The sequence below is a fragment of the Pteropus vampyrus genome, unplaced genomic scaffold (assembly GCF_000151845.1).
Source record: "Pteropus vampyrus isolate Shadow unplaced genomic scaffold, Pvam_2.0 Scaffold2, whole genome shotgun sequence".
Classification (NCBI taxonomy): domain Eukaryota; kingdom Metazoa; phylum Chordata; class Mammalia; order Chiroptera; family Pteropodidae; genus Pteropus; species Pteropus vampyrus.
This window is the reverse complement of record NW_011888783.1, coordinates 12,124,754-12,150,197: the sequence shown is the minus strand read 5'-3', so window position 1 is coordinate 12,150,197 and position 25,444 is coordinate 12,124,754. Positions and strand designations below refer to the sequence as shown.

At 34.7% G+C, this 25,444-nt stretch overlaps 1 protein-coding gene across 1 annotated transcript in view; it reads right to left on the bottom strand.

The window, feature by feature from the left end:
* The window catches only part of CCDC141 (coiled-coil domain containing 141), a 177,912-nt gene that overhangs the window by 106,411 nt on the left and 46,057 nt on the right, over positions 1-25,444 (bottom strand). The window contains exons 6-8 of the mRNA XM_011356729.2: positions 20,483-20,674; positions 16,610-16,718; positions 8,828-9,081 (exon numbers count right to left, since the gene is read on the bottom strand). Coding sequence (XP_011355031.1) covers positions 8,828-9,081; positions 16,610-16,718; positions 20,483-20,674 — 555 coding nt within the window. The remainder of the gene's footprint in view (positions 1-8,827; positions 9,082-16,609; positions 16,719-20,482; positions 20,675-25,444) is intronic.

Here is a 25,444-nt window from a genome sequence, read left to right as displayed (position 1 = left end):
ATTATTCTGACTTGTTAACATATTTCTCTTTCAACATTTATATTATAAGAAAAATGGCACTAAGGACTTCTTTCCTTCCCAACATTGCTCTCAAGTCTTGTTTATGTTTAGGTAGGCTCTTTATTTCCAACTACTTAATGAAAGCTGTTTAGTCCAATGAATAAAATCAGTACAGTGAATGCCTCTGTACCTAAATTTTACTTTTAGCATTACCTCTGACTCATTGCAGGTGAATCTTCCCAGCCATAGGAGATATTTTTTTCTTTTTTTCTTTTTTCAAGAAACAGTGACCAGTGACAATGTGCATCTCCTCCAAAGATATCTAAGGCATGGTTTTCCCAATCTAACTTAGGGATCTACCCTAAGCCATCTGGAGCCAATTATATTCATTGTGTATGTGTGCGGGGACAGTGAGAGAGAGACAGACAGACAAACAGACAGACAGACATTGATTGACTGAGATTACAGGGCTACTTAGGAGTAGGACCAAAGTTTGACATTTTCACATTACCATCCCAAATACTAGGTCAAGCAGCCTAATAGATTTTACATTGAAGCTCTGGCCTAAAACTTGGTTGTTGAAAAAAATGAGATATTCAGAAACGATCACATTGAAAGGATAAATAACTGCTAAATTTTAAAGAATGTTTTAATCTTTCCGAAGTGTGCCATTTATTGTTTGCCTATGAGCCTCCGTTAAAAAGCATTAAAATTAATAGGGCCCTTCTGCTTGTCTTTGAGGACTGTGAGAATGGGGATAGAGGAGGGAATGACTCCCTATCCCTGGGCAGTTTGGGCTGGTAGCAGTACTGAAGAGAAAAGGAAAGCTAACAGTCTCCAGCATCAGGAGCAGAGAAGGAAAAGAGCTTGGAGTGGTGAAAAGAGATACACAGGGCTTAGCAGATAGCTCAAGTAGCAACAGCTGACTGTGATACAATGGAAGGGTATGAAGGCTGGAGTGATGCAGAGCATTTCCCAGAGAGTGCATGTATCAAATAGCTTTGTCATCAGTCCTATCACTGATGAGAATGTGATTTAGTTATAGTGTGTGTCCTCCAACCCTCTTACCAACTGATGTGGGGGCTTAAATAATTGTGCCTAAGTACAGTGCTGTTAACCCATCAATCAAACTGAATAGTCATATATATAGAAGTGACAAACTAAACTTAAAAATGTAATAAACTACAATAACTATAAATGAGCTTAAAAAATAGCTAAAGAGCAGAGAAATTTAGAGAGAGAAAAACTGATTTTTAACTTTATCGTAAATAAAAAGTTGACCTCTTTTGAATAAACTCAGCTGGATACCAAGCCATGAAATGGCATTCATTTATCCTCCATATCACATTTTAGAAAGCTATGATTATATAATCAATTAGAGAATTGGTGTGGGATATAGCAAATATGTAAGATTTTATATGCTGATGATTAGCTAGTAAAGCTCAGAAAGTGACTGCCAACATAGGGAGTGATATGGTGAGCATTTGAACATTTACTGAGCACTTACCATATGCCAAGCTTTATATATAATGTTGTTTTACATAAATAATGTTTATTACACAACAAATAGATAGCTACTATTATTATCCCCAGTTTACAGAAAAGGTAACTAAGACACAGAGGTCAAGTAACTTGCCCCAAATCACATAGGTAGTAAACATAAAAGCTGGGACTGATATCCGCACCATCTGCACCAGAGTCCCTCTTTTATGACGTCTAATATATAGTGTCATTGAAAGCAATGGTGGTTAGCACACATTCGAATTAGAAGGGATTTCTACTGAAAAATTATATGCTTCTACAAACACCTTAATATACTTTATATATACTCTGACATGCCTTAGAGTAAATTCTAGAGACAGATTATGTGCTAAAATAAAATTGTGTGATAAATTTTCATCTGAGTGGTTGGAAAATCATGCATGTCTATAATTGGGCTGAACTATTGAATACCAGTATCGCTAAGATAATTCAACCTTTATTTTGTTCTTATGCCAGCCAATGTTAAAAAGCTACATTCAAAGAAAGATTAAAAAAAAACAAAAAAACTCTTATTATGTGTTAGCCATTAAGCTAAGCACTTTTATGTTATTTCATATTAATTTAGGCTGGTCAACCATTCAAGCTCAAAATCCTAGTTAGAAAGTAGCATTATAAAGGAGAACACACACGTGCACATGTCTGCAGGCAACGTTTTAGCCCTGCCCGCCAGGTACAAGATAGTTGTTCTGAGGCTGTGCTTATATGCGTCATCTCTAGTATCATTTTTATTGCTTTTTAACAAGGAACGTGATTATACATGGTTACATGATTATGATATACATGGTACTCAAATTATAAAACTTTCCAAATGTGAATTCTGTTACCACTTTTCCCCCCTCAGTGATGTGTACCTTACAAGTATATGTGATGCGGGTAGTAAAAGATTATCTGCCCTCATGTCTTACTTACTACTTCTCAATGTCCTTGACACTGTCTTGTACAGAGAGACCATGAATAACTTAGTTTTAATTTATCTGTTTGTCTCACTTATGCCTGATTGGAGCAATTGAGAAAAATTACATTCATAAATCTTCTTGCCAAGATAATTAATTATGCACAAAATACTTCAAGCTGCTTCTGATTTTCATTAATGAAGTGGCAGATTATCTGCAAAATGAGATGCTGCTGTTGTAGTTGGAAAAAAAACGGTCAGCTGCTCATTTTTAAATGTAAAACAAGTACACATTTTTACATCTAAAAAGCAAGGATATGTTTTTTATTATGTTTATCAGACTATCACATCTCCATTAAGATAGAAAAGCGTGAGGTTTTCTTATTTTTTTTCTTATGTTTGATGTAAATCTTAAATTGCCATTATTCTGGTAACTCAATTTTTTTTCCAAAGTAGAACTAGCTGAACTATTATAATTCAAAAGCATTAGGCCATAAGAACTTAGAAATAGAGAAGCACTAAATGCATTGTTTAAATGGCCCTTTATGAGAGATGAAGCATCAGATACTCAATCACATTATTATTCATCGGTAATTTTTGTTCTAATTCTCCACTCAGTTTTCTTTTCTCTTAAGTGGTTAAAATGGTTGAAAAAACTGGTATTCTATTAATGTAGGGTTTGACAGCTTCTATGTTCCTTTAAAATGAGTGTGGAACCGATAAAAAATATTAGCCCTTCAATGAAGTATGCGCCTTTGTATCAACTCATGGTTCAACGTTCTAGGATTATCAGATAGATCATCCAGGAACATGATAATCACAGAACCCAAATTTCTAAGAGCCACACCTAATTTTGTGTCCCTGCTGCTATTCTTCATCATTGCATTATCAATAAAACTTTAAAATAAATCATTTGAAAAAAATTTAAAAACCTAGGTGAGATAATTATGCTTGTACCTACCTGAATTTTTAAATATCTCTTTGCTCACATAATTATCAACATGTTAAGCATTAATAATTGTTTATAAGATTGAGAAACTGAAGAGACTTTACTTTCTTATCAATAAGATATTGTTTAAATTGTGCTACATTCAAATGGTGAAATATCATCTACCCATTAAAATAATCTACTGAACTTTTGGGAGAAAAATATGTGTATGATTTGTTCAATATAATAAAAATCAGGTAATATAATAATATGCATAGATTAATTCCATTAGTTTTTGGTTGCTTGTTTGGTTGCTTAATAAATGTGTGAGCCTGTGACTGTGCTTATGCTTGGATAGAGGTCTAAAAGGTGACAGTATGCCAAATGCTAATAACAATTATCTGTATGGGTAGTGATCTCACCTACATTTTAAACGAATGAGCATTATTAAGTCATAAGCAAAAAAACAAAAGCAAAAACAAAACTATCTTTGTGTTTTGAACTATTAATTGAGTGCTCATTGAACAAGTATGGCTAAGATTACAAAAGTGACTTTTATTTGACCACACCTTGTGAACTCAAAATAAATAAATAATAAATTAGTCTTGACTCGAGCAGGATAGTGAAAGGAGGTACAAATGAGGGAGTATGCAATGTGTGGGCCTTCACTGTCCTTTTCAGACATGATGACAAAAATTGCTAATAATAATATAGTAGTTACTATGTGCCAGGTAACATTCTAAGCACTTCGCACAGAATGACTCACTTGATAATCTTAACACTTTGAGGTAAGTACATCAAGTAAATATCTACATTTTACAGAAAACTGAGCCTCAGGGAGGTTAAATAATTGCTCTGATACTCAGCTGGTAAGTGGTGGAGCAGGATTTGAACCCAGCCAAGAGTCTCTCTCTCCAGGATCTGTGGTCTTACAAGCACACGGAGACAATAGGTACTTTATTAATGACTCCAGCCGTTGTCACTGGTTTTAGTAAGGTAAAATGTAACACGGGGTGCTTTAAGATTAAGAACTTAAATATTAAATTTAAATAAATGATTAACTTATTTATTGACCAATTTTATTAAAAATTAATACTTATCATTATTATTATTATTAAATTGATTTTGTTTCAAAACTGTTAGGAATGAAGTCTAAATGAAAGCCTAGTTCTTTTAACTACAGGTGTACATTCGTAAAGCTTTACTATACCTACAGCAGCCTCTGACAAGTAAACAGTATGAAGAGACCATGACATATATCACAACAGCAGTAATGCTAAACCCAGAGGAAAGGATATGGGCTGGATAAGAAAGAATTTCTAATTTGTAAGGCTTAACCAAGGAGAAAGAGAATAAGAAAACTAATATTTATTAAGCAGCTCTTAAAATGATAAGCATTGTGCTACATGCTTTACACATGTTATTGCATTTAATCCTTCCAACAACCCTGTGGGTTAAGTGATATTATTCCCAACTTAAAAATGAGACTTATTAACCCAACAATGAGATACCACTACGCACCTATCAGAATAGCCAAAGTCCAAGACACTAACAACATCAAATGCTGGTGAGGATGAGGAGCAACAGGAACTCTCATTCATTGCTGGTGGGAATGCAAAATGGTACAGCTACTTTGGAAGATAGTTTGTCAGTTTCTTATAAACATATTCGTACCACATATAATACAGCAATTGTGCTCCTTGGTATTTACTCAAATGAATTAAAAACTTGTATCTACACAAAAACCTGCATATGGATGCTTACAGCATTTCTATCCATAACTGCCAAAACTTAGAAGCAACCGAGATGTCCTTCAGTAGGTGAATGAATAAACTGTGGTATATCTAGAAAAATGGAATACTATTCAGTGCTCCAAAGTAATGAGCAATCAAGCCATAAAAAAAGCACAAAGTAATCTTAAATGCATATTACTAAGCAAAATAAGCCAATCTGAAAATGCTGCAGATTATATTATTTCAATTATATGACATTCTGGAAAATTCAAAACTATGGAGATGGTGAAAGATAAGTGGTTGCCAAGGATTAGGGGGAGAAAGGGATGACTAGGCAGAGCACAGAGGATTCTTAAAGCAGTGAAATTATTCTTTATACTACAGTGGTGGATACATGTTATTACACATTTTTCAAACACATAAAATGTACAACATCAAATGTGAAGCCCAATGTAAACTATAAACTTTAGGTGATAATGATGTGCCAATGTAGGTTCATCAATTATAATAAATGTACCACTCTAGTACAGAATGTTGGTAGTGCAGGAGAGTATGCATGTTTGGTACAGAGGGTACTCTGTACTTTCTGTTCAGTTTGCTGTGAATCTAAAACTATTCTAAAAAGGAAAGTCTAAGTTAAAAAAATCACCTCTCCCTAAAAGGCATACATACCTCCCCAGAAAGATGATGCCCTAAAAGTCACAGAACTCACCATGTCAGAAACCTTCGGCAATAATTTAAATTATTATCAAGACATCTGTTTCCAGGGTTGGCAAGATATCTAGTTTTTCTTTAAGTATGCGACTGTGTTACAATGTGCATTTTGAATCTTCATGTGATCGATCTATCTTCTCTCCTTCCTTCCTCCTTCCTTTTTCTTCCTCCTTCCCTTCCTTCCTTTCCTCCTTCCTCCTTTTCCTACAGAGCATTCAAGTGGATGATTTTTGCCATAGTTAAGAAACATGAAAGCAACATTGCTATCTTAAAAATTAATAAATGAAAGTTAACTGTAGCTGCTTTTTCATTCTTGGGGAAATTGTTCTGTGTTTGGAAAGCCTCTTTGATGAGCCTTTTCTCTGCAGAGAGAAGGTCTCTGTATTAATCTGGATAAGAGAGGCCATGGTTTAAAAGGAATACAGTAGCTTCCCTTTATCTGCCAGTGGATATGTTCCAACGCCCTAGCGAATGCCTGAAACCACGGATAGTACTGAACCCTATATGCACTGTTTTTTTTCTATACATACATACCTATGATAAAGTTTAATTTACACATTAGGCACATTAGGAAATTAATAACAACTAATACTAAAATAGAACAATTATAACACTATCTTGTAATAAAAGTTATGTGAATGTGGTCTCTCTCAAAATGTCTCATTGTACTATATTCACCCTTCTCATATGTGAAGACATAAGAGATGATAAAATGCGTTAAGTCAAAATCTTTCACTTTTTTACTTAAAGGAAGCATTTTATGGTATATTCAAGTTAACAGCATCACTACTCTTGAGTTTGGGGCCATTATTAAGTAAAATAAGGGATACCTGAACACAAGCACTTTGATATTGTGACAGTTGATCTGATAACTGAGATAGTCACTAACAGGTGCATAGTGCATAAAGTGTGGATATGCTGGACAAAGGGATGATTCATGTCCAGGGTTGGATGGTGTGAGATTTCATCATGCTATTCAGAATAGCACACAATTTACTACTTGTGAATTATTAATTTTGGAATTTTCAATTTAACATTTTTGGACTGCAGTTGACCACAGGTAACTGAAACCGCAGAAAGTGAAACTACAGATAAGTTTACCACTATAAACTATTCTGTATGATAAAGTAAGAGGCGTTTTTAGTGTGTTTTTGGAAGTTCTAGAGGCAGGTGTTTGGGATTATGAACTAAATGAAAAGATATAGGACAAGGTTTCTTTAAGGAGATAGCAGCTCTGCGAACATGGTATCAGATCAGGCAGGATTAGGAGAGAGAGACAAAGAGAGACAGGGCCATCATGGACCCACATATGATACAGAGGACAAGTAACTTTGGAAACAGTTGATTGATAAATCATTTTCAGCTGACTCTTGTCCTAAGCATCAATTCCCCTTTGTTATGCCAGAATCATCAGTATTGGATAATAGTACTCTGGGTAATGAACATGTGAAGATGAAGTGGGGGGAGAACTAAATTAGGGATGGGATGGGAGTTGGGAGGCACGGCACAACAGAAACTGGCTACTAGATTGCAGTAGTCAAGGTAAAAGAGCTTAAAGTGGAGGTGGCTTGGAAAGTGTACAGTGACTTGGAGAGGGAGGCAACCAAAATGCAAACAGACTATATCAATGAAGGTGTCTGCATTTAGGTCTCTGTTTTATGCCACCTCCTCAGAGAAGCCTTCTCTGATTCCTTCTCTCGTTAAAAGTAGACCAACACAAGTCAAATTTCATTGCCCTATTTAATTTTCATTATAGCATGTATCATTGTTCATTTGTTTATTATATGTCTTTCTCATCACACTACAACAGTGAGTTTCATCTGAGAATAATTTTGCCACTCTCCAGGGGACATTTGTCAGTGTCTTGAGACATTTTTGGTTGTCACAATTGGCATCTAGTGCGTAGAGGTCAAGGATGTTGCTTAACATCCTAGAATGCAAAGGGCAGTCTTCTAAAAGTCTTCTAAAACCAAATGTCAATAGCTGAGAAACTGTACCAGAAGGAAAATTCCTAGAGGAAAAGGACTTTGTCTTGTGTCTTGTATGTTCCCAGCTCTTATGATAGGATCTGTACATACTAGTTACTCAGTAAGTATTAGTTGCAAGGTTAATCATCATTTAAGTCCTAATTTTTTGAAGTAAGTACTAGTCTCTCCAGGGCACATATTTGCTCCTTGCTGTATGTCTGTATTTCCATTGTGGATCAGAGCAATGATTTAAAACATAAGAGACCCTTTTCCTATGTATCCAGACTAGGAGACATCTTTCTACATCATTTTTCCCTGAAAATTCCCTCTACTTAATCCATATAGATTTAAGCATGGGATTGGGGAAGTTAGAAATATTGCAATAAATATGCTACCCATTTGAGTTGGGGATTTGTAAAGAGAGTTCCACCCACTCTTACCTTCAAGTGATTGGGACTGAAGGAATACATGGCAAGCATATTGACAACTGATCAGAGCTGTGCCTGTAGTCTGGGTAATGAGCTCTAATTATCCTGCAAACTCATCATCATCCTTCCATCCCAAAGCTCTCTAACCACTGAGCATCCAGCCACAGGCCAAGGTCATTGCGCCAGACCACTCTTCTAAGAACATTTATCTCTATTTTGTGCTGACAGACTATTTCACTGACATTAGCAGCAATCTGGTAAAATTCAGCACCATTGTGCCTCTCTAACTTTCAAGAAAATTGTAGTTAACATTTCATAATTCAATAGAAATGTGCCTAAAAGTAGTGACCTGCAAAAAGTGAGAGAATCCAACAACAGAACATAGTCATTTTCAAAACTGCTAGTGGGTGTTCTCCCATTTATAAAATCAATATTGTAATGAGAGAAAACAAAAATCTTTGTTTTTATATTACTTGCTTAGGAAAAACCACACAGTAGTTTGAACCAGAGACCAAAGAATTTGACCATGACGACTGAGAAACTTTTCCAGGAAATAGCTAGTTACCTAATAACCAAGCTTCATTAACTGAGGTCAGGACATCATCAATGCCCCTTTGGCTTACCTGATTTTCTTGCTGGTCCCACTGACATATCTGTAGAACTTGACTCAATTCCTGCTGCTGTTGCTTCAGATACTTGTCTAGCTGCCGTCTCCTGTCTTGTAGAAGTTCAAGAAGACTGTCGATCTTCAGACAGCTATTATGAGCTCCCTGAATCAACTCAGGAATTACATTAGGCCCATCACACTTGAATTTTTCTATGAAGTCAGTGAGTTGTTGACTTTTGTTTAAAAGGGCTAGAGATCGTTCTAAGAGTTCTATAAGAAAATTAGAAAGAAAAAATAGTGATATGAGCGAGCTTTTATATAATAATATTTTGCCTCTTCATATAATTTAAAGCATATACAACCTTCATACTAAAATAAGAAATTCAAATGTGTAAACGTAAAATGCCTGCGACACAACAGGTAAAATACCTCAGTCTAACAATTGCTATAGCACTAACTGACAAATTACAGGATGCTGAATTTCAGTGGTAGCATAATTCAGCAGAGGGAGTAGAAAGACTGTTAGATTTGAGTTTGTTTTTAGTGGTGTGTTGCTGGTAAGGTTCCTATTCTCCTTGGAGTGTTCTACATCCTGAGGTGATTGACTAAATCTGAGATTTAAAGGCTAATGGCTATACTGGCCAAACAAAAACTCAATAGATGTGATGGCCAGGGGCCCAGATGCCAGGGACTACAGCAAAGTGGAAAATGCATGCTCAGTCTAATAGGAATAGTTGTCAGCCAGTTCTGACCAACTGCTGACAAGAGAGAATATGGGTTTATGGTTGATGGAGTTTCCAATTTTTAAAAAAAATTATAAATATACATTTTTATGTGAAAGCTTCTGATTTTTAATGCTTATAATTTGAATTTTTTTAATTAAAAAACACTGAAGTATAAACAAAACATGTCTTTCTGCCAAATGGGGCACCAGCTTGTGCCCTGTGGAGTAAATAGCATCGTGGTTTGGGTTAACATAGAAATGGGAGTTTAAGCATGAAAGCTGAAGGATCACCAAGGGAAAGAGTATAAAAGGCGGAATTGAGAACAGCACGTTGAGAAGCGACCACACCTGTGGATCATTTGGACGAGCAGTTGAAGAACTGTCCACTCTCCACTAGCCAGAAACCCGGGATTCATCCACAACACATCCTTCTCCCTAATCCCACCGTTATCAAGACCAATCAACTTCACCCTCTATCTCCTGTATCTATCTACTTTTCTCATCTCCCCTGTAGAAAGCATCATCTGTTACCTAAACTTGTACTGTCACCTCTTAACTGCATCCTCTCTCTAATACATCTATCCATTCTTCATATATTAGCCAGAGAGATCTCAGAGAGATCTTTTCTAAATGTACTATGTCACACACACACACACACACACGCACAATGGCTTCCCATTGCTTTAGAATTAGAATCAGACCTTTTACCATGATTTCAGGCCAGGCATGGTCTGATCTCCATCTTCCCTTCAGATTGTCTCAATCTCTGTACTCTTCATCCCATCTTCTTTAAAAACCTCACACATGCTATACTCCCTCCTGCCCCAGAACTTTTCACTGTGCCCTCTGCCAGAGATACCATTCTCCTCAACTCTTTCATTTTCCACCTTTATTCTACTCATACTTCAGGACTCAGACAACTGTCAGTTCCTCAAAAGACGAATCAGATAGGATCAAATCCTCTTAAATGTTCCCATAGCACAGTGTTCCCCTCATTCATAGTTCTTATCATGACTATAGTTTATATTTATGTGTCGGGTTGGGTTAGTCGATTAATGAGGATAGGGACAATGACTTAGCATAGTGACTGGCCCAAGAGAGATGTTCAATAATTTTTGTGGATGAGAACAAATGCATCAAAAGAGGGGGAAGAATTAGGAGAACTGTCAATGATAGAGATCAGTAGTCCTCTGGAGATGTAAAAAAGAGATGTTGAAAAGATTTTGGGCTTTGTGATGGGTAAGTGATGGAAACAGAAACCAAGTTACCAGGATGAGAAGTGGGAAGGTAGTGATGAAGTAAAGTCAATAAGACAGGACAATCTTTGAGACGTTTGTTGTTAGGAAAAAAAAAAAAAAAAGATAAGACTATCAGCAGGGTTGCCTATATTGCTTTTTATTTTTAGTATGAGAACTATGAAGAACATCTACGGATAAGTTCCTTACCAAACATCACACTACAAGAAATGGACTAAACCACATCCACTATACCGTGGCACCCAAATTTAGCATTCTAACATTTGGCAGTAAACTACACAGCAATGATTAAGCTGTGGCAGTTGGGCCAGTTGTCTCTTTTAACTGACAACTAGAGAGCTGAGAGAATGAGATAAGTGAAGATACTGTAAAGAGACATTTTGAGGTAAGAAGGAAAGAATTTGAAGCGTTTATGCCACATGCCCTAGATCTGTCTAATTAAGGTATTAAATGATGTCATCTGCTCAGAGTGAGGAAGATGTGATTGTGTGCACTGGGCAATTCGATCGAATGTCAACGATGCAAGAAATAAACGACAAAAACAACCACAGATTTAAACAAGAACAGAGAATGGGATAATTCAAATAGAAAATAGAAAAAGTTAGGGAGAACATTAAAATTAGAGTAAATCTCTTAAAGAAATGGAAGTGAATATAAACAAGATGGGAAAGTGTGGGGGCAGAAGAAAGCCTGCCTTCCTAGAACAAGTTCTTTCGTGAAAATGAAAGAAGCAACTGCACAAACAAAGAAAAAACAAGTTACAGAAAGCCTTGTCTATCAAACTGAAGGGTTTTAGTTTGTATAGACTTAATGTAATAAGCACTATGACTAAATCCCCATAAGTATAAATATTTATTTTTATTATAAAAATAATAATACACTGTATGCATATATACATATATATATATCTTTTGCATTGAAGAACTTGTTATAATATTGTGAATAGTTACACACACACACTCACACACACACACACACACACACAGGCATGCTCGGGAAGTATGAGCAGGTGGCAATTGCCACATAGTATCTTTTTTCTTCCTTTTCATAACTAGCTCTTACACACTAGATTTTTCAAACGAGAGAGGGAAGTACAACTTTAGGTGCTGAGGGTATTGCAGACTGACAGTGAACAGACCAACCTGTTCTGTTCCCTACAAAATACGTGTAATTAGCCAAAATTTCCACTTGCAATCTTTTTCTGTTTTTTTTTGTTTCACCATCTGCCAAGATAGTATAACCACTAGCACAGTGGAATGCAGCCTCTGGAGCCAAAGTTAGCTTGTAAAATGTACCCAGGCCAAAATCAGTTTGTTACTGCTACTACAGTGGGTATTAAAGTGGATAAATTTTCCCTCACTTCCCTTCATCAGTTTCTTCGGTTCTTCTCTGTCAGTTTCTTATATCTTACTTTTTCACTGTTTATGTTTCCTAACTATTTATTGTCAGTTCATCATACAAAGTGATGTATATTTCCATAAGGGTAATCTATCTAAATATATCATAAACTTCAAGAAATACAAAATCTCTATAGTACATTTATGTTAAAGATTGTATTTTTTGCATGTACAAAACTGTACTTACTGATATAATACCTTGCGACATGAAGTTAGTAGATATTTAATACATTTTCATTGTTTAATTGTTTTGATTATTATATCTAAAAGTATTAAAGTATATTTTATACTAATACCTTATGTTTTGCTATAATTATTAAGTATAAATAACAAAGTCAAGATATATAAATGAGAGATGTACACAAGTTAAGTGAATTTATAGCTTGTTCAACAAATGAGTGTTTTCTAAAAAGTATCAAGGTTACAGTCTTGACATTAAGATCATAAATGATATTTCTTTCCAATACATTTTTAAACATTACAAATGTTTCTCAGTGGGATGATGTTTCTGAAATTCAGTGGACATTTTCAAATATACACAAAGGTAGAGAGAATAGTATAACAGACCCCAATAAATCTATATCTCAGCTATGTTTAGAGTACATATAACATCTATGAACAAAAAAGTGTTAATACAATTGTTTCTGTGAGGAAGTTTCTTAGGTATTATATTTATTTTAAAAAGGTCATTCGAAAACTGGAGGGTATGCACCTGTGATCCTCCAGAACTTAGAACGAATTTTCTCCTCCTTAATGTCCCTGCGATACTTTGTTTATTACTCAAGTTTGCATCATTCTATCATGTCTTACATTGGAATTAAATACAAATAACACTCGATAAACATACTTTGGGTTGGATGCTATTCTAAATCGTGATTTAGAGATATACTAATCCTTGCCCTCCAGAGTCTCACAATCTAGTAATAGAAATAAAGAAGAAAATAAATTATTACTACCTCATGTGCTAGGTGCTGTAACAGAAGGACCCACAAGAAGCACTGAGGGAACTCACTAGTAAATGTGTACATGTCTCACCAAATTGTAGGCTTCCTGAGGACAAGGGCCTTTACTCCCCTGACACACGACTCTGAGTTTCTCCTCTGTCATTGGTTCAGGAAATGTTATTTAATTACATGTTGTTGAATCGAGGGCAACTGTGCTGATAAATAATCTCAAAACTATGTTTTCTGGAAAACATTTTACCTATCCAGGCATTTTTCATCTATAGGAGAGAAGACTGGAGAGGACATGTTAGTCTTCAACTATTTGAAGGACTGTCATGTGGTTGAGAGAACAAACCTATTCTGTAATATTCCAGAGGGCAGAAAATCCAGTCCATTCATCCTGATTCTGACTTGCACAATATTACAGAATAAGCTTCTTACATACAATGAGCCTTAGCATTGCTGAATAAGAACTAAGCATAGGTGAAGCTAATTGAAATAAAGTGAATGTGAAGATAAGTTTGATTACGGTTTTTCCAGTTACATTATTAGAAGCACTGTCATCTTAACATTGGCATTTTGTGCTACTCATTGATGAACATCTGAGAATGGTATTAGAATTGCTAGCTGCACTTACAGATGTACTTTTTAATTAAGTATAATTGGTGTACAATATCCTATTAGTTTCAGGTATACATTATAGTGATTTGGTATTTATATACATTACAAAGTGATCATCATAATAAGTCTAGCTATCATTTGTCACCATATGAAATTACTACAATATTATTGACTATATTCCCTATGTGGTACATTTACAATAGCCAAAATGTGGAAGTGACCTAAATGTCTATTGATAGATGAATGGATAAAGAAGTTGTAGTGTATACATAATGAAATATTATTCAACCATAAGAAAGAATGAAATATTGCCATTTGAGAGAATATAGATAGACCTAGAAGGTATTATGTTAAGTAAAATAAGTTATACAGAGAAAGACAAATACCATTTGGTTATACTTATATGTGAAATCTAAAAAACAAAACAGAAACAACCTCATAGATACAGGAAATAAATTGGTGGTCACCAGAGCAGGAGTAGGGGATGGGGATGGCATAAATAGGTGAAGGAGATTAAGAGGTACAAACTTCTAGTAACAAAATAAATAAGTTATAGGTGTATTTTATTTCCTTAAATTTAAAGATAATAGATATTGCTGTGGTCTGAATGTTTGCATCTCCCTAAAATTCATATATTGAAATCCTAATATTGCCCAATGAGATGGTATTAGGAAGTGGAGCCTTTGAGAGGTGACTAGGTCCTGAGGGTAGAGCCCTCATGAATAGAATTAGTGTCTTATAAAAGAGACCTCACAGCCCTCCCTCCCCCTTTCTGTCATGTGAGAACACAGTGAGAAGTCTGTGACTTGGAAGAGGGCCCTCACCCAACCATGCTGGCACCATGATCTCAGATTTCCAGCCTCCATAACTGTGAGAAATAAACTTATGTTTTGTATAAGTCACCCTGTCTGTGGTATTTTGTTATAATGGTCTCAACGAACTAAGACAGATATGAGTCCTTAATTGAAAATCAGCTAATCTTAATCATATCCTATTGAATACCAACTCCCATTTTATGAAAAGAAAGCCTTTGAAGCCACCATTGGACATATGAATTGGGAGCCAGATATCCTGGTCAGAGTCCCTGTAATCCCTGTGATTCAAGTGTTACATAGAGGGACACAAAAATGTCACGATAAATATGCCATTAGGATGGAATAATATTGTGTCATCACAAAAGTATGTTTCCTGTCTTTGGCTAGCATGTTTATATCCAGTTCTTCAGATTAAAAGGAGGACTGGTGGACCCCAGAAGACTGGATCAATGAAAGTCAAGACATTGGTCCCACTGTCCGCTAAATGCCAGGCATTGCAGTCTAAGGCCTCCAAACAAAGCAGCATGTGCCCTGTGTGAATTGGCTTCCTGTGCTGCAGATCCTAGTAAGTCTGAAGGAGCCAACAAAAATAATAATTGATAGCATTAAGACTGCTTCCCCTCTCCACCTCTATCTCCAAATACTTATGGAAAAGTCCCTATTTCCAAAATCCCCCTCCGGAAAATGCTTTCTCTTGATTTTCTCAGTATTGAACCTCATCAACAAAAGCATCAGTCACTGTCAGGTTTCTGGAGTTAAAATTGCTATGTGATGATCATGTTAGTTGGAGGAAGACTGAATTGAGACCACAGAACCCATCTCAGTGACCCAGACTCAATTTACGTTCCAGGATCCCAAGAGGAATGTCACATGATTTTGTTTACCCTCTTTGGATCCAGCTAGATTGTTGCTGTTGTATAAAAATGGGCAGGCTGCTGCTTTAATGCTAGTATTTTTAATGCTGTTTATAATTCCTGTTCGTGATAGGTCCTATAGAATAATTATCAGTTAAACTTACATGTATATATGTGCTAGGATCTCAAAAATTTACACAGGAAAGACTGAGTCATTTAATCTTTGAGTTTGGGAAAAGCAATAATTTTTTATCTAGGGTCTTTGGAGGGTGCTATAAATGCAAAATCTTTTTGTGGCTTTAAAAACACCTTTTGCCCCTGTCCAGCAGGAGTAGGTTGGTAGAGCTAGAAGCTGAGTTAGAACTGTGACAAATGAATTCAGCAAACCATCCACTCATCCTCAGTTCTATTTAGCATTAATAATTAGAAGACTGTGTTAGGAAGAAAAGATGTATTGCTCCTATCTATTTATCTAAACTGCTTCCACAGAAAAAAATTATAGTAAATAGCTACAGCTCCACAAATGCCTTCCCTACTATAGTGCTGCTCACCCCAAATTCTGGTGGAAAAGGCCTAGCATACAAATTGTTAACAACTAGACTCTCTTTATAGTTGTTCATAGGGAGTTGAAAATCTTTTTGTATAGTGTTTTTATTAGATTTTTTTATTTGGAAAAAGTTCACTACTCCTTTTTTTTTTTTTTTTTTTAACTCCAACAGTGAAAGAGGGATTTTCCTTATCCAGAGCTGTTATTTACAGACAGACCTTCTCTTCATTTACTGACCCTAAGAAACATTCACTGATTTCAACCATTTATTCAACCAAGAAATATTTCTTGGGAATCTACTATGTGCTAGCCCCTGTGAGATGCTGAGGATACATGGATGAACATGGCAGAAATGGCCCCTGTCCTCAGGAACTAAAATCCAGCAGACTGAATAACTCTGAGTTATCATTATCTCCCAGAGGCTGCTCCTCTACCATCTATCTCATCAGAACCATTTATAACTACTTCTTGTAGAAGATGACCAAAAAAAAAAAAAAAAGTTTTCTTCAATCCTTCTTGAAAAAAGTTAATGTATCTATAAACCGATAAATTAAAAATATACTGTCATACACGTACATTCTCACATTACCATCCTTTATAATTTTTAAAAACTTAAGTGATGAATAAACATATTTCTTGCCTTTGGTATGATGTTCATGAAGCTGAAGAAGTGATTTTAAGGACTCAGCACTCTCAAACTCCTGAGTATTCTGGAGGAAATCTTCAGCTTGATCTATTTTAATAGCAAACTACAACAGAAATACAGGAAAAGACAAATGAAAAATAAAAATCAACATGCCACTTTTAGTTATTTGTAGATGTTTTGCATGCATTAATGGCCTAGCTGACTCTGTATGTGTTTGTGTGTTTGTGTGCTGGCTTAGGGTATTCGCATGAGGGTGTGTGTTGGTATGTGGTCAATTTACGAAGTGCTAAGGTAAGAACTTTTGTTTCATCCTTTTGCATTCCTTTCACACCTGGAAATATACCATGTATACTGAAATGAACCAACTTGTTTACTGTTCAGATGTCTATTAAAATTTTCAACTAAAATTTTTGTGTTCTATGGTGATCAATACAGCCATTTTTATCATTCTAAGGCAGTTTGTCAAAGAATTACCAGAAAGTTTGCTAGGAGAAACCACAAGAAGTTTGACTAACCAGTGACCTACATAATTATAAGTAAATTTAACTTAGGAACCCATTTAGAGAGAAGGTTAAAATACAGCTTTTTTCCTCTATGATTAGACCTAGAACTAAAAATGAAAGTTTCAGAATGATACATAGTCTAATCCCATTTCTATACTTGATTATAGCCAAAAGGCTAAGAAGCAATGTGTAATCCCATTTCTTATACAAAGCAAAAATCTATATATTTGTGTGTGTGTGTGTGTGCGTGTTTATTCAGAAAGTGGTCTGAGAAGATATACACCAAAGAGTTACATTTATGAGAAAAAATGGGATTAGATATGGATAAAGGTAGATAAAGTTCAGTTTTTAAATCTATAATTTTGTTTGCATTTTTATCAATAATTTTACGTATTATTTATATAAATAAAAATATTTGATGCAGCAAGAATGAAAAATGGAAAACTCCTGTTTCAAGAAAAAAAAGAATAGCAATTTGATACCATAAATGGTAAGAAATATTATGGGTCTCTCTCTGTTTCTCCATGGAGAAGGTATAAAAGGGAAGTGCTTGAATTGACATTAAAATTCTCAGAGAAATAATTTTAGAAACAAATTTTAGAAACGGGCAAACCATACTTGGTTATGCTAGTACGGTATATCTACAGTAGTAGACAAATAGCTGACTTGTTTTAACATTGATTCAAAGGTAATTATTATAGTTTATAAGTATATTTTAATCAACACATTCAACACATTCTATACTTTGGATCAAGTATAGAATAAACTCATAAAGGCAAATTATTAGTGAGAAAGACAAAAGTTTATCACAGTGCTTGTCTTCTTTTTCAAGATTGTTCCATACTATTATTTTTGAATTTAGCAATTTTTAATATTTTTATATAACTATTTGATTAACAAGATCTACTGTGTTATGATTATTACAATAGCCATATAAAATACAGGTATAAATGTCATGAAATGATGAAAGAGAGACTGATGAGCATGTCTTCCTTGGAAATGCAGAGAAGGCCTCCATCATCCTGTTAGAACTACCTGGTGGACATCCACCATTGTCACTAAGGGACAGCATTTCTAAATTGATGGCTAAGTCTGTGAGCCAGAAGCTGTCCTGCAATAATTATCAACTATGCAATAAGAAGTCATTTTGCATTTCCAAAGAACTACTGCATACACACAGTTCACTAAGGGATACACATCATTTATACCTCTAATTCATTCCATTTCTAATAATTTTAAAGACATTTTTTTAAAGACATTCTTTGAGCAGAATCTTCAAAGAAAAATAAAATAATAAAATCTTGTAGGTGATTTTTTTTTCCTGTAAAACATTACAAAAAGTTTTGGAGTCACTGTATATCTATATTTCAGCTTATTCGAAATTTTAAAAATAATAAATCAACAAGCAAAAAAATTTTACTGAGAAAAAGCTTCCTTAAAGTACTGTTAACTTTTATGTATATTTTCTTTTCCCCACTTTTCTTCTTTCTGTAGTTTGTAAAGGATAGAAATGGTGATGGGGGATATTTTTTAAAAAACCCTCTTCTTTTTTAATTGGATTGGTTTTTGTTATTGAGTTGTATGAATTCTTTATAAATACTGTATGATTTCACTTATATGCTGAATCTAAGAAACAAACAAAACAAACAAACAAACAAAAAATACTATACAGAGTCACAAATATGAAGGACAATCTAGTGATGGCCATAGGGGAGGGAATTTGGGGGGCTGGGAGAATGAGGTGAAGGGTTACAGAAGTACAAATTAGTAGTTGATAGATGATCATGGGGATGGGGAGCACGGCATAAGGAATGCAATTAGCATTAATGTAATGGCTAGGTAAAGAGCCAGAGGAGAGAAAGAGCAATTAGGTAGATCATTTTATAAACTATATAAATGTCTAACCAATATACTGTATACTTGAAACTAATAATAAAATTAAATTAAAAAAAAATCCTCTTCTTAATTTCGCTCTCATCTTTTTTTTAAATCACTAATAAAAATTGTTTTGGCATACATACGGGACAGGGAAGATCATGTAGGAGTTTGCCTTCAGCTAAGTATAAAGTGGTCCACAAAATTGGAAGTAAAATAATACAAGAAACAGTCATATCACCAGGAATCAGGGCTTTAGGTTGATTTATAGGTTGACTTAGTACTTCCTTTTATTTCATGTAATTAATTACTCATAGAAAAAATCAGCTAGCATGAATGCTACTACAGAGTGAGAAACAAATATTGAGCCTAATGTTTGAAAAAAGATAATTTCCTGTACTCAAATGAGCTGTATTTCAATGGTAGTTGATACTTATACACCACTTACTAAGAATAAATCAAACATATATATAATTTGACCTCCATAGGTATATTTCGCCTGGTTTATTTCTTTTCAGGATAGAAAACTGTGTGTAGAACTTTTCCCAAGATGATAGTAAAATGAATTGCGAGTTGGACTTCAGTGTTCAAATTGTTTTCCACAATTTTTACTTTCTACTTTTAAACAAGTTCATGATGTGTGAGATCATCTACCCTAATTTTTATGTTCTATTACTAGTCTTCTTCATTATCTTGAACTTAAGTTCTAAATTTTCAGTTTGGAAATGTCACATTTTTCAAAGCTAGTGCTTTATCGCAATGAAACAGTGCTTTCACATCAAAATGAATGTACTTCCACTTGACAGAGAAGTTAAAATTGAAATTTCCAATAACTTATACTAAATATAACACTTCCTTTGATAATGGTCTTTGAGTTTCACATTTTGAAATTGGGAACCTCAAAAAAATTGCAGATTTTAAGAAAAACCATGGCGGGAAATGACCTTCTTAGGCCAGAACTTTTTCCTTCTCTTATAGGTTAATGAGTTCGAACTATAGAAATTTAACTATAAGCCTTAGGAAAGTATTTTATAAAATGCCATACTATACTTTATAAAATGCAAACATTCTAAAGGAATATCTTGCAATTGCCTTTTCATAAACAGCAGAACTTGTAGTCAATAAGAACACTCTAGACAAATATTTCCTAGAAATCCTATAATCAGGAGTAATTGTTTGATTTATTAATTATATTACTATCTTCTACAGAGGGAAATATATCATAATGACTTATGAGTAAGAGTTTCCATTTTTACTTAATATTTTACTTAATTTTAATGAATTGTACTTAGTTTTTTTAAAAGTCTACATTAAAAATATTAACAATTTTAGTTTTTGACAATCAAAAATTAAATGTATTGTATATACCTTGGTTTTTCTACCATTTTTTGAACCAATTGCAATGTCTATTTGCAGAAATAAAACATTTTCAGGAGTGCTATTCGTTTGCTCTGATGTGAAGAAGGGAGAAATTTTTTTAAACACAAACCTCCAAGGCACTTTCAAAAAATTCAGAGGTCAACCTGAGGAGCTCCCTTCTTCTTTCAAGCATGGAGACCAGGGCTGCCCATGCTTCACCCAAGGTATTGGCCATGGCATCATAGACCTGACTCTGATCCTTGTTCTCTTCAGCTGTCTTGTCTGCTTCCTGCAAGAGTTCCCATACCCGATCTTCCATAGCCTAAGTCCAAGGAAAAAAAGGTGTAAGATAGAGTGTTGCTCGATGTTAAGAGCACAGGATCACAGTTAAAATGCTTAGAAATCTGAAACTGTATGTGGTCTAAAAGGTCTAGAAGAGAATTTAAAAACACAAACTGCTATGCAGGCGGGCAGATCCAACAGGCGGGAGGGAGCAGCGGAGATTGTGGTAAACTAGGGAGCATGGCCAGGCTAAAGGGCATTCACATTTAAATATTATTCAAACACTAGAGATTTGTCAAAGGTACACATCTACATTCCAAGGGGTACAGAATATCATGTTAGCCTCACATTTCAAAAAAAGAAAAATACTAAATTGAACACATCCAGAAGAGAGTGATCAAGAAAAGAGAAATGAACCCAATAAAAACAACTATCTATTCTAAATAGTTGTTATTGTTAATATACTTGTGAAACTTAATGTATATATTAAGAATAAGTTCTTGAAAGAGAATTTTCTTAATGTAAAAATGAATATCTGTAACCAACATTACAGATCGTTTGAACAAAATATGGGTGATTACATAATTGTCTGATTTAGGGGTAGAAGGAAGATCCCATAGATTCTGTTTTATTCTTGAAGTTGGCACAAAAATAAAGGCACAATTTTAAAAACATAATAGACTAAAAATAATATGAATGAGTTCCAAAATATCAACTGAACATGGGACTAAAATGATATTAAGCAAAATATAACAGATAAAGAAGTAGCAGCGCATACATATATCAGGATACATGTAAAAGAACAAAACATAATGATAGAAATATGATTAAATATCAGTTAAGACCAAAAAAGTGGCTGAGTTATCTTTTTCAATTAAAAGACAAATATCGGATTAAGTAAACTAATTCAATTAATTTCTGTTTGCTAGAGTCATCCCTTAACTAAAAAGGTGTAACTTTTGAAAATGAAGAGAAGAAATATATTAGGCAAATACAAACAAAACTAAGGAGGACTAGCAATATTAATCTCAGACAAATTAGAAATAAAAACAAAAGTCATTGAGATTAAAATAATGTGATTTTATATTGAGAAATAGTGCAATCCACAGTAAAGATAAGATACTTATAGTATTAGAATATTTACAGTATATCAGATCACAATGAAATAAAAGTAGAAATAAACAACAAAGTTCCAGGTAATAAAACAAATCTCTTAGAAAATGTAAGGTAACACTTTAAAAAATAATTCCTAGATCCAATGGAGAATAAAAACTACAATTACAGACTGTTTAGAAAAAATAATAAGGTTACTATGTTTAAAAACTTAACATATAGCTAACTTTAAGCTCTGATTAAATTCATAGCATTACTCAACTTTATTTTTAAAGAAAAGTAACTTAAACATTTAAATCTAATATTATACAAAAATAATAAAATAAAGCAAAAATTAAAGGGCATTAATTGACTAGGTGCAAATCAAAATTAACAAATTAGAGAAAAACATAAGAATTGATTTTTTACAAGTTGGATCATTGAAAAGCCAAATGAAATATAAAAACATCTGACAGATGTCAATAAAAATAGCAGAGTAGATAGCTCCAATGGTCCGCCCATCTAAAAAACATCAAAAAAACAAACAAAAACTATCTTAATCAAAAAACATTCCATTGCTGTACTGGAACAATGGATCTGAGTTATCTCCAATTACAATTCTAGAACAGTTCTTACCTTCCTTACACTTTTAAATTATATCCTAAGACACACAAACACTTTAATTGTATTACTGTTCCCAGTTACTTGCTGTTTCTTCTGTAAAAGGGTTATACCCTCATGCCATCTACTATCAGACTTGTCCATGTGACTTACTTAGACTAATGAAATGTAAACAGGAGTTTTGTGTGTCACTACTGAACAGAAGTTTTAAGTACCAATGAGTGATTCCACCATTTCTCTTTTCATAGAAGGGGCTGCTCCTTCAGCCTGGATCTTAAAATGTAAAATTAAATGGTAATTACCATGAAGCCAACATGTAATGTAAGAAATAAAATTTGGATACATTCACAAATTTAAAATCATTTGTTCTGCATTATACATCCAAGTTTCTTTCATGCTTAATAAGGGAGGAAAATAAAATTCTTAATGCAACAAAACAAAATATCTATACCAGAGCTTAATAATTTCATAGCTAACCCAAAAACCTCTCAGGCAGATTGGGTTTCATGTGCCAATGAACCAACCCTTTAGAGACATCTACTGAATATGTGCCAACTCTATTCTCTTGGTATTTAGGCTAAACAAGACAAATTATTGTCTAAATTGACAAGAGAGTAAGATCAAATGTATATACTCTTATCTCACTATTTGAGAACATAATATCTGGGCATTTCCTTCTCATGTGACAAGCTTTAGATTATCTTAAAGGCTGGTTAACTTTGTATTGTGTGTGTTTTTTATTTTATACTTTTTGTCATTAAAATGGAATAATTTGACCTCAATTTTGACTTATGATGGATGTTAGTTCAAGAATATGTAAGGAGAAGAAAAATTTATATTAGGAGTTTTAAATTTTAAAATATCTCACTTGTATGACAAAGACTGTAGTAAGAACTGAAACTAGGAGAACTTGATAACTCCATGGTGGAGACGTGGAAGAGAGTAAGGAATAACAGGCCATGAATTCGCTCTGGCGCAAAACGACTGAATACTTACATTTTTACTGATATTTCTCAGATTTGATAAGATAAATATGAAAGTTGGCTATTTCTATAGCTAATAGAGTTGTTTTTGGAAGTATTGTTTACATAGAACTCTTCTAACCTTATTACGCACATATAATTTAGTTCCTCTTAATACTGTCCTTTTCCCACGAAAGTGACTTTACAAATCAGTGATGCAGAGGTTTTAGGGGCAAGCAGCTTGAAGGACTACAATTATGGTTCCCACTATTTCCTTGGGACTCTCCCATAACCTTCAGTATGAACTACAAAATGTTCTAGTCACTGGAATTCCAAGGCCAGAACATTCTTGCAGAACCCTCTGGGTTTAATTTGGTACAAGTTGCACTTGAGATTTTCTCCAAGAAAGCCAGTAGACATTCTGCTTTGATGATCAGCAGAAAACTGTCTGCTCCAAATTCTCTTGTAATTTTAGGTCACTCCTGGGGTGCTGGGATCAGGGGCCAATGCTCCCCAGGGTTTATCAAACACCATCTGAAATACTGGAGGACAGAGGCACTCAAACAGCATGAACTAGGCAGGATTCATAGAACAGGAATATTTTTCTCAGGCAATACAAAATCTCAGGATAATGACCAGTTGGAGTATATTTCTGTGTGATTCCTGAAATGGAGCATGATCTGAACCCAAAGCCAAAATCCACCATTAAGATGTTTGGATGTATAACACTGAGGTTTCTATGATATGCCTTAAGCTTTGGTAAAGTTATTAGGAAGGCTTTTAGTTCTTTTAGGGTTCTCCAACTTGCTATGGTTGCCCATGGATCATATCACCCTATTTATTGGTCAGGCCTTCCCTTCTGATTCTGGTGCTCACTCATATGCTGCAACCACTGAGGAAATACTGTTCTATTTTAATGCCCATTACTAAGCCCTCAAGAGATTATCTCTTTTTTCTTGCTTCCCCTCAAGGAGCAAGATGTATCAGTTAGGTAGCCAGAAACACAAACACAAGTAATATACTCACGGAGAGAGCTAGAGGGCATAATACCCCATGCATGCTATCAATAATGATTCCAAATCTATAAAGGAGACAGAAGAGACCTAAGTTCTGTCCTACTCATATTTATAACTCCAGCACTTATCACTGGTTTTCAACCAGAAGTGCCCCAAAGGATTGTCTGAAAACATGTCAAGGCATTTTTAGTTGTCACGGTGTGTTTGTATGGTTTGTAGGGGAGGGGTCTGACAAAGGATGGTCCCATCAAACAGCGGCCCTACTGAGAAACACTGACTGCTCTGCACATAATAGGGGCTCAATAAATGTGTTTGTGGTCGAATGTGTGGATGAGGTGTAAGAAGTTTCTTTCACTTCCTCTTATATGTTATGTTATGTTAGAAGCCTCTCTAACATAACTACAACATAGCACCCATTCAAGAGTAGCAGTACTCCATTACTTATGGAGCAAACTCTTCTACAGTTATTAAAAAAGTTTCCTTGAACCAGATCAAAATGTGCCTCCTCATTCCCCAGACTGCTGTACCTCCAGCTTTCCAACTGTGGAAAAAGCCATGATAACACCCTGTAAGTCTTCTCTCTCACTACTTAGTTAGACCTGAAGAATTCTTTTAAAAGTACATAGGATTTGTGTACTATGGAAGTTAAAACCAGGCAACCCTGGGGATATAATTTTGAACAGTTGAAGTGAGCCTGCTGCTTCACTCTATCTGTGTAAATTGCCTCTCTCAGTTGCTGTTGGCTATAGATGGCCTTATTATCTAAATGGAGAGAAGAAGCTCTTCCAGTTTGAAGACTATCAAAAATCATGAGGTAAAAAGAAAAATTAGTATCTGTGTGGGCTCTGATGGGTCTGTTCACAAGGGGCCTAGTCTGCTTGGCACAGGAAGAGGATCATGGGGGAAAGGAGGGTGGGCCTCCTTTTTGCATGTCTTATTTATCAATGCAACAATAATACTGCAATGTAAAATAATATTTGCATAGTGCTTTATAGTTAAAAAACTTATATGATCCCCACAGTACTTACAACATTCTCAGTCAACAGGGATCCATAGAAAGTATTTCACTTCAATGAAAAGGGCACACTTTGTTCTCCGTTAAAGCTAAAACCAAACTGT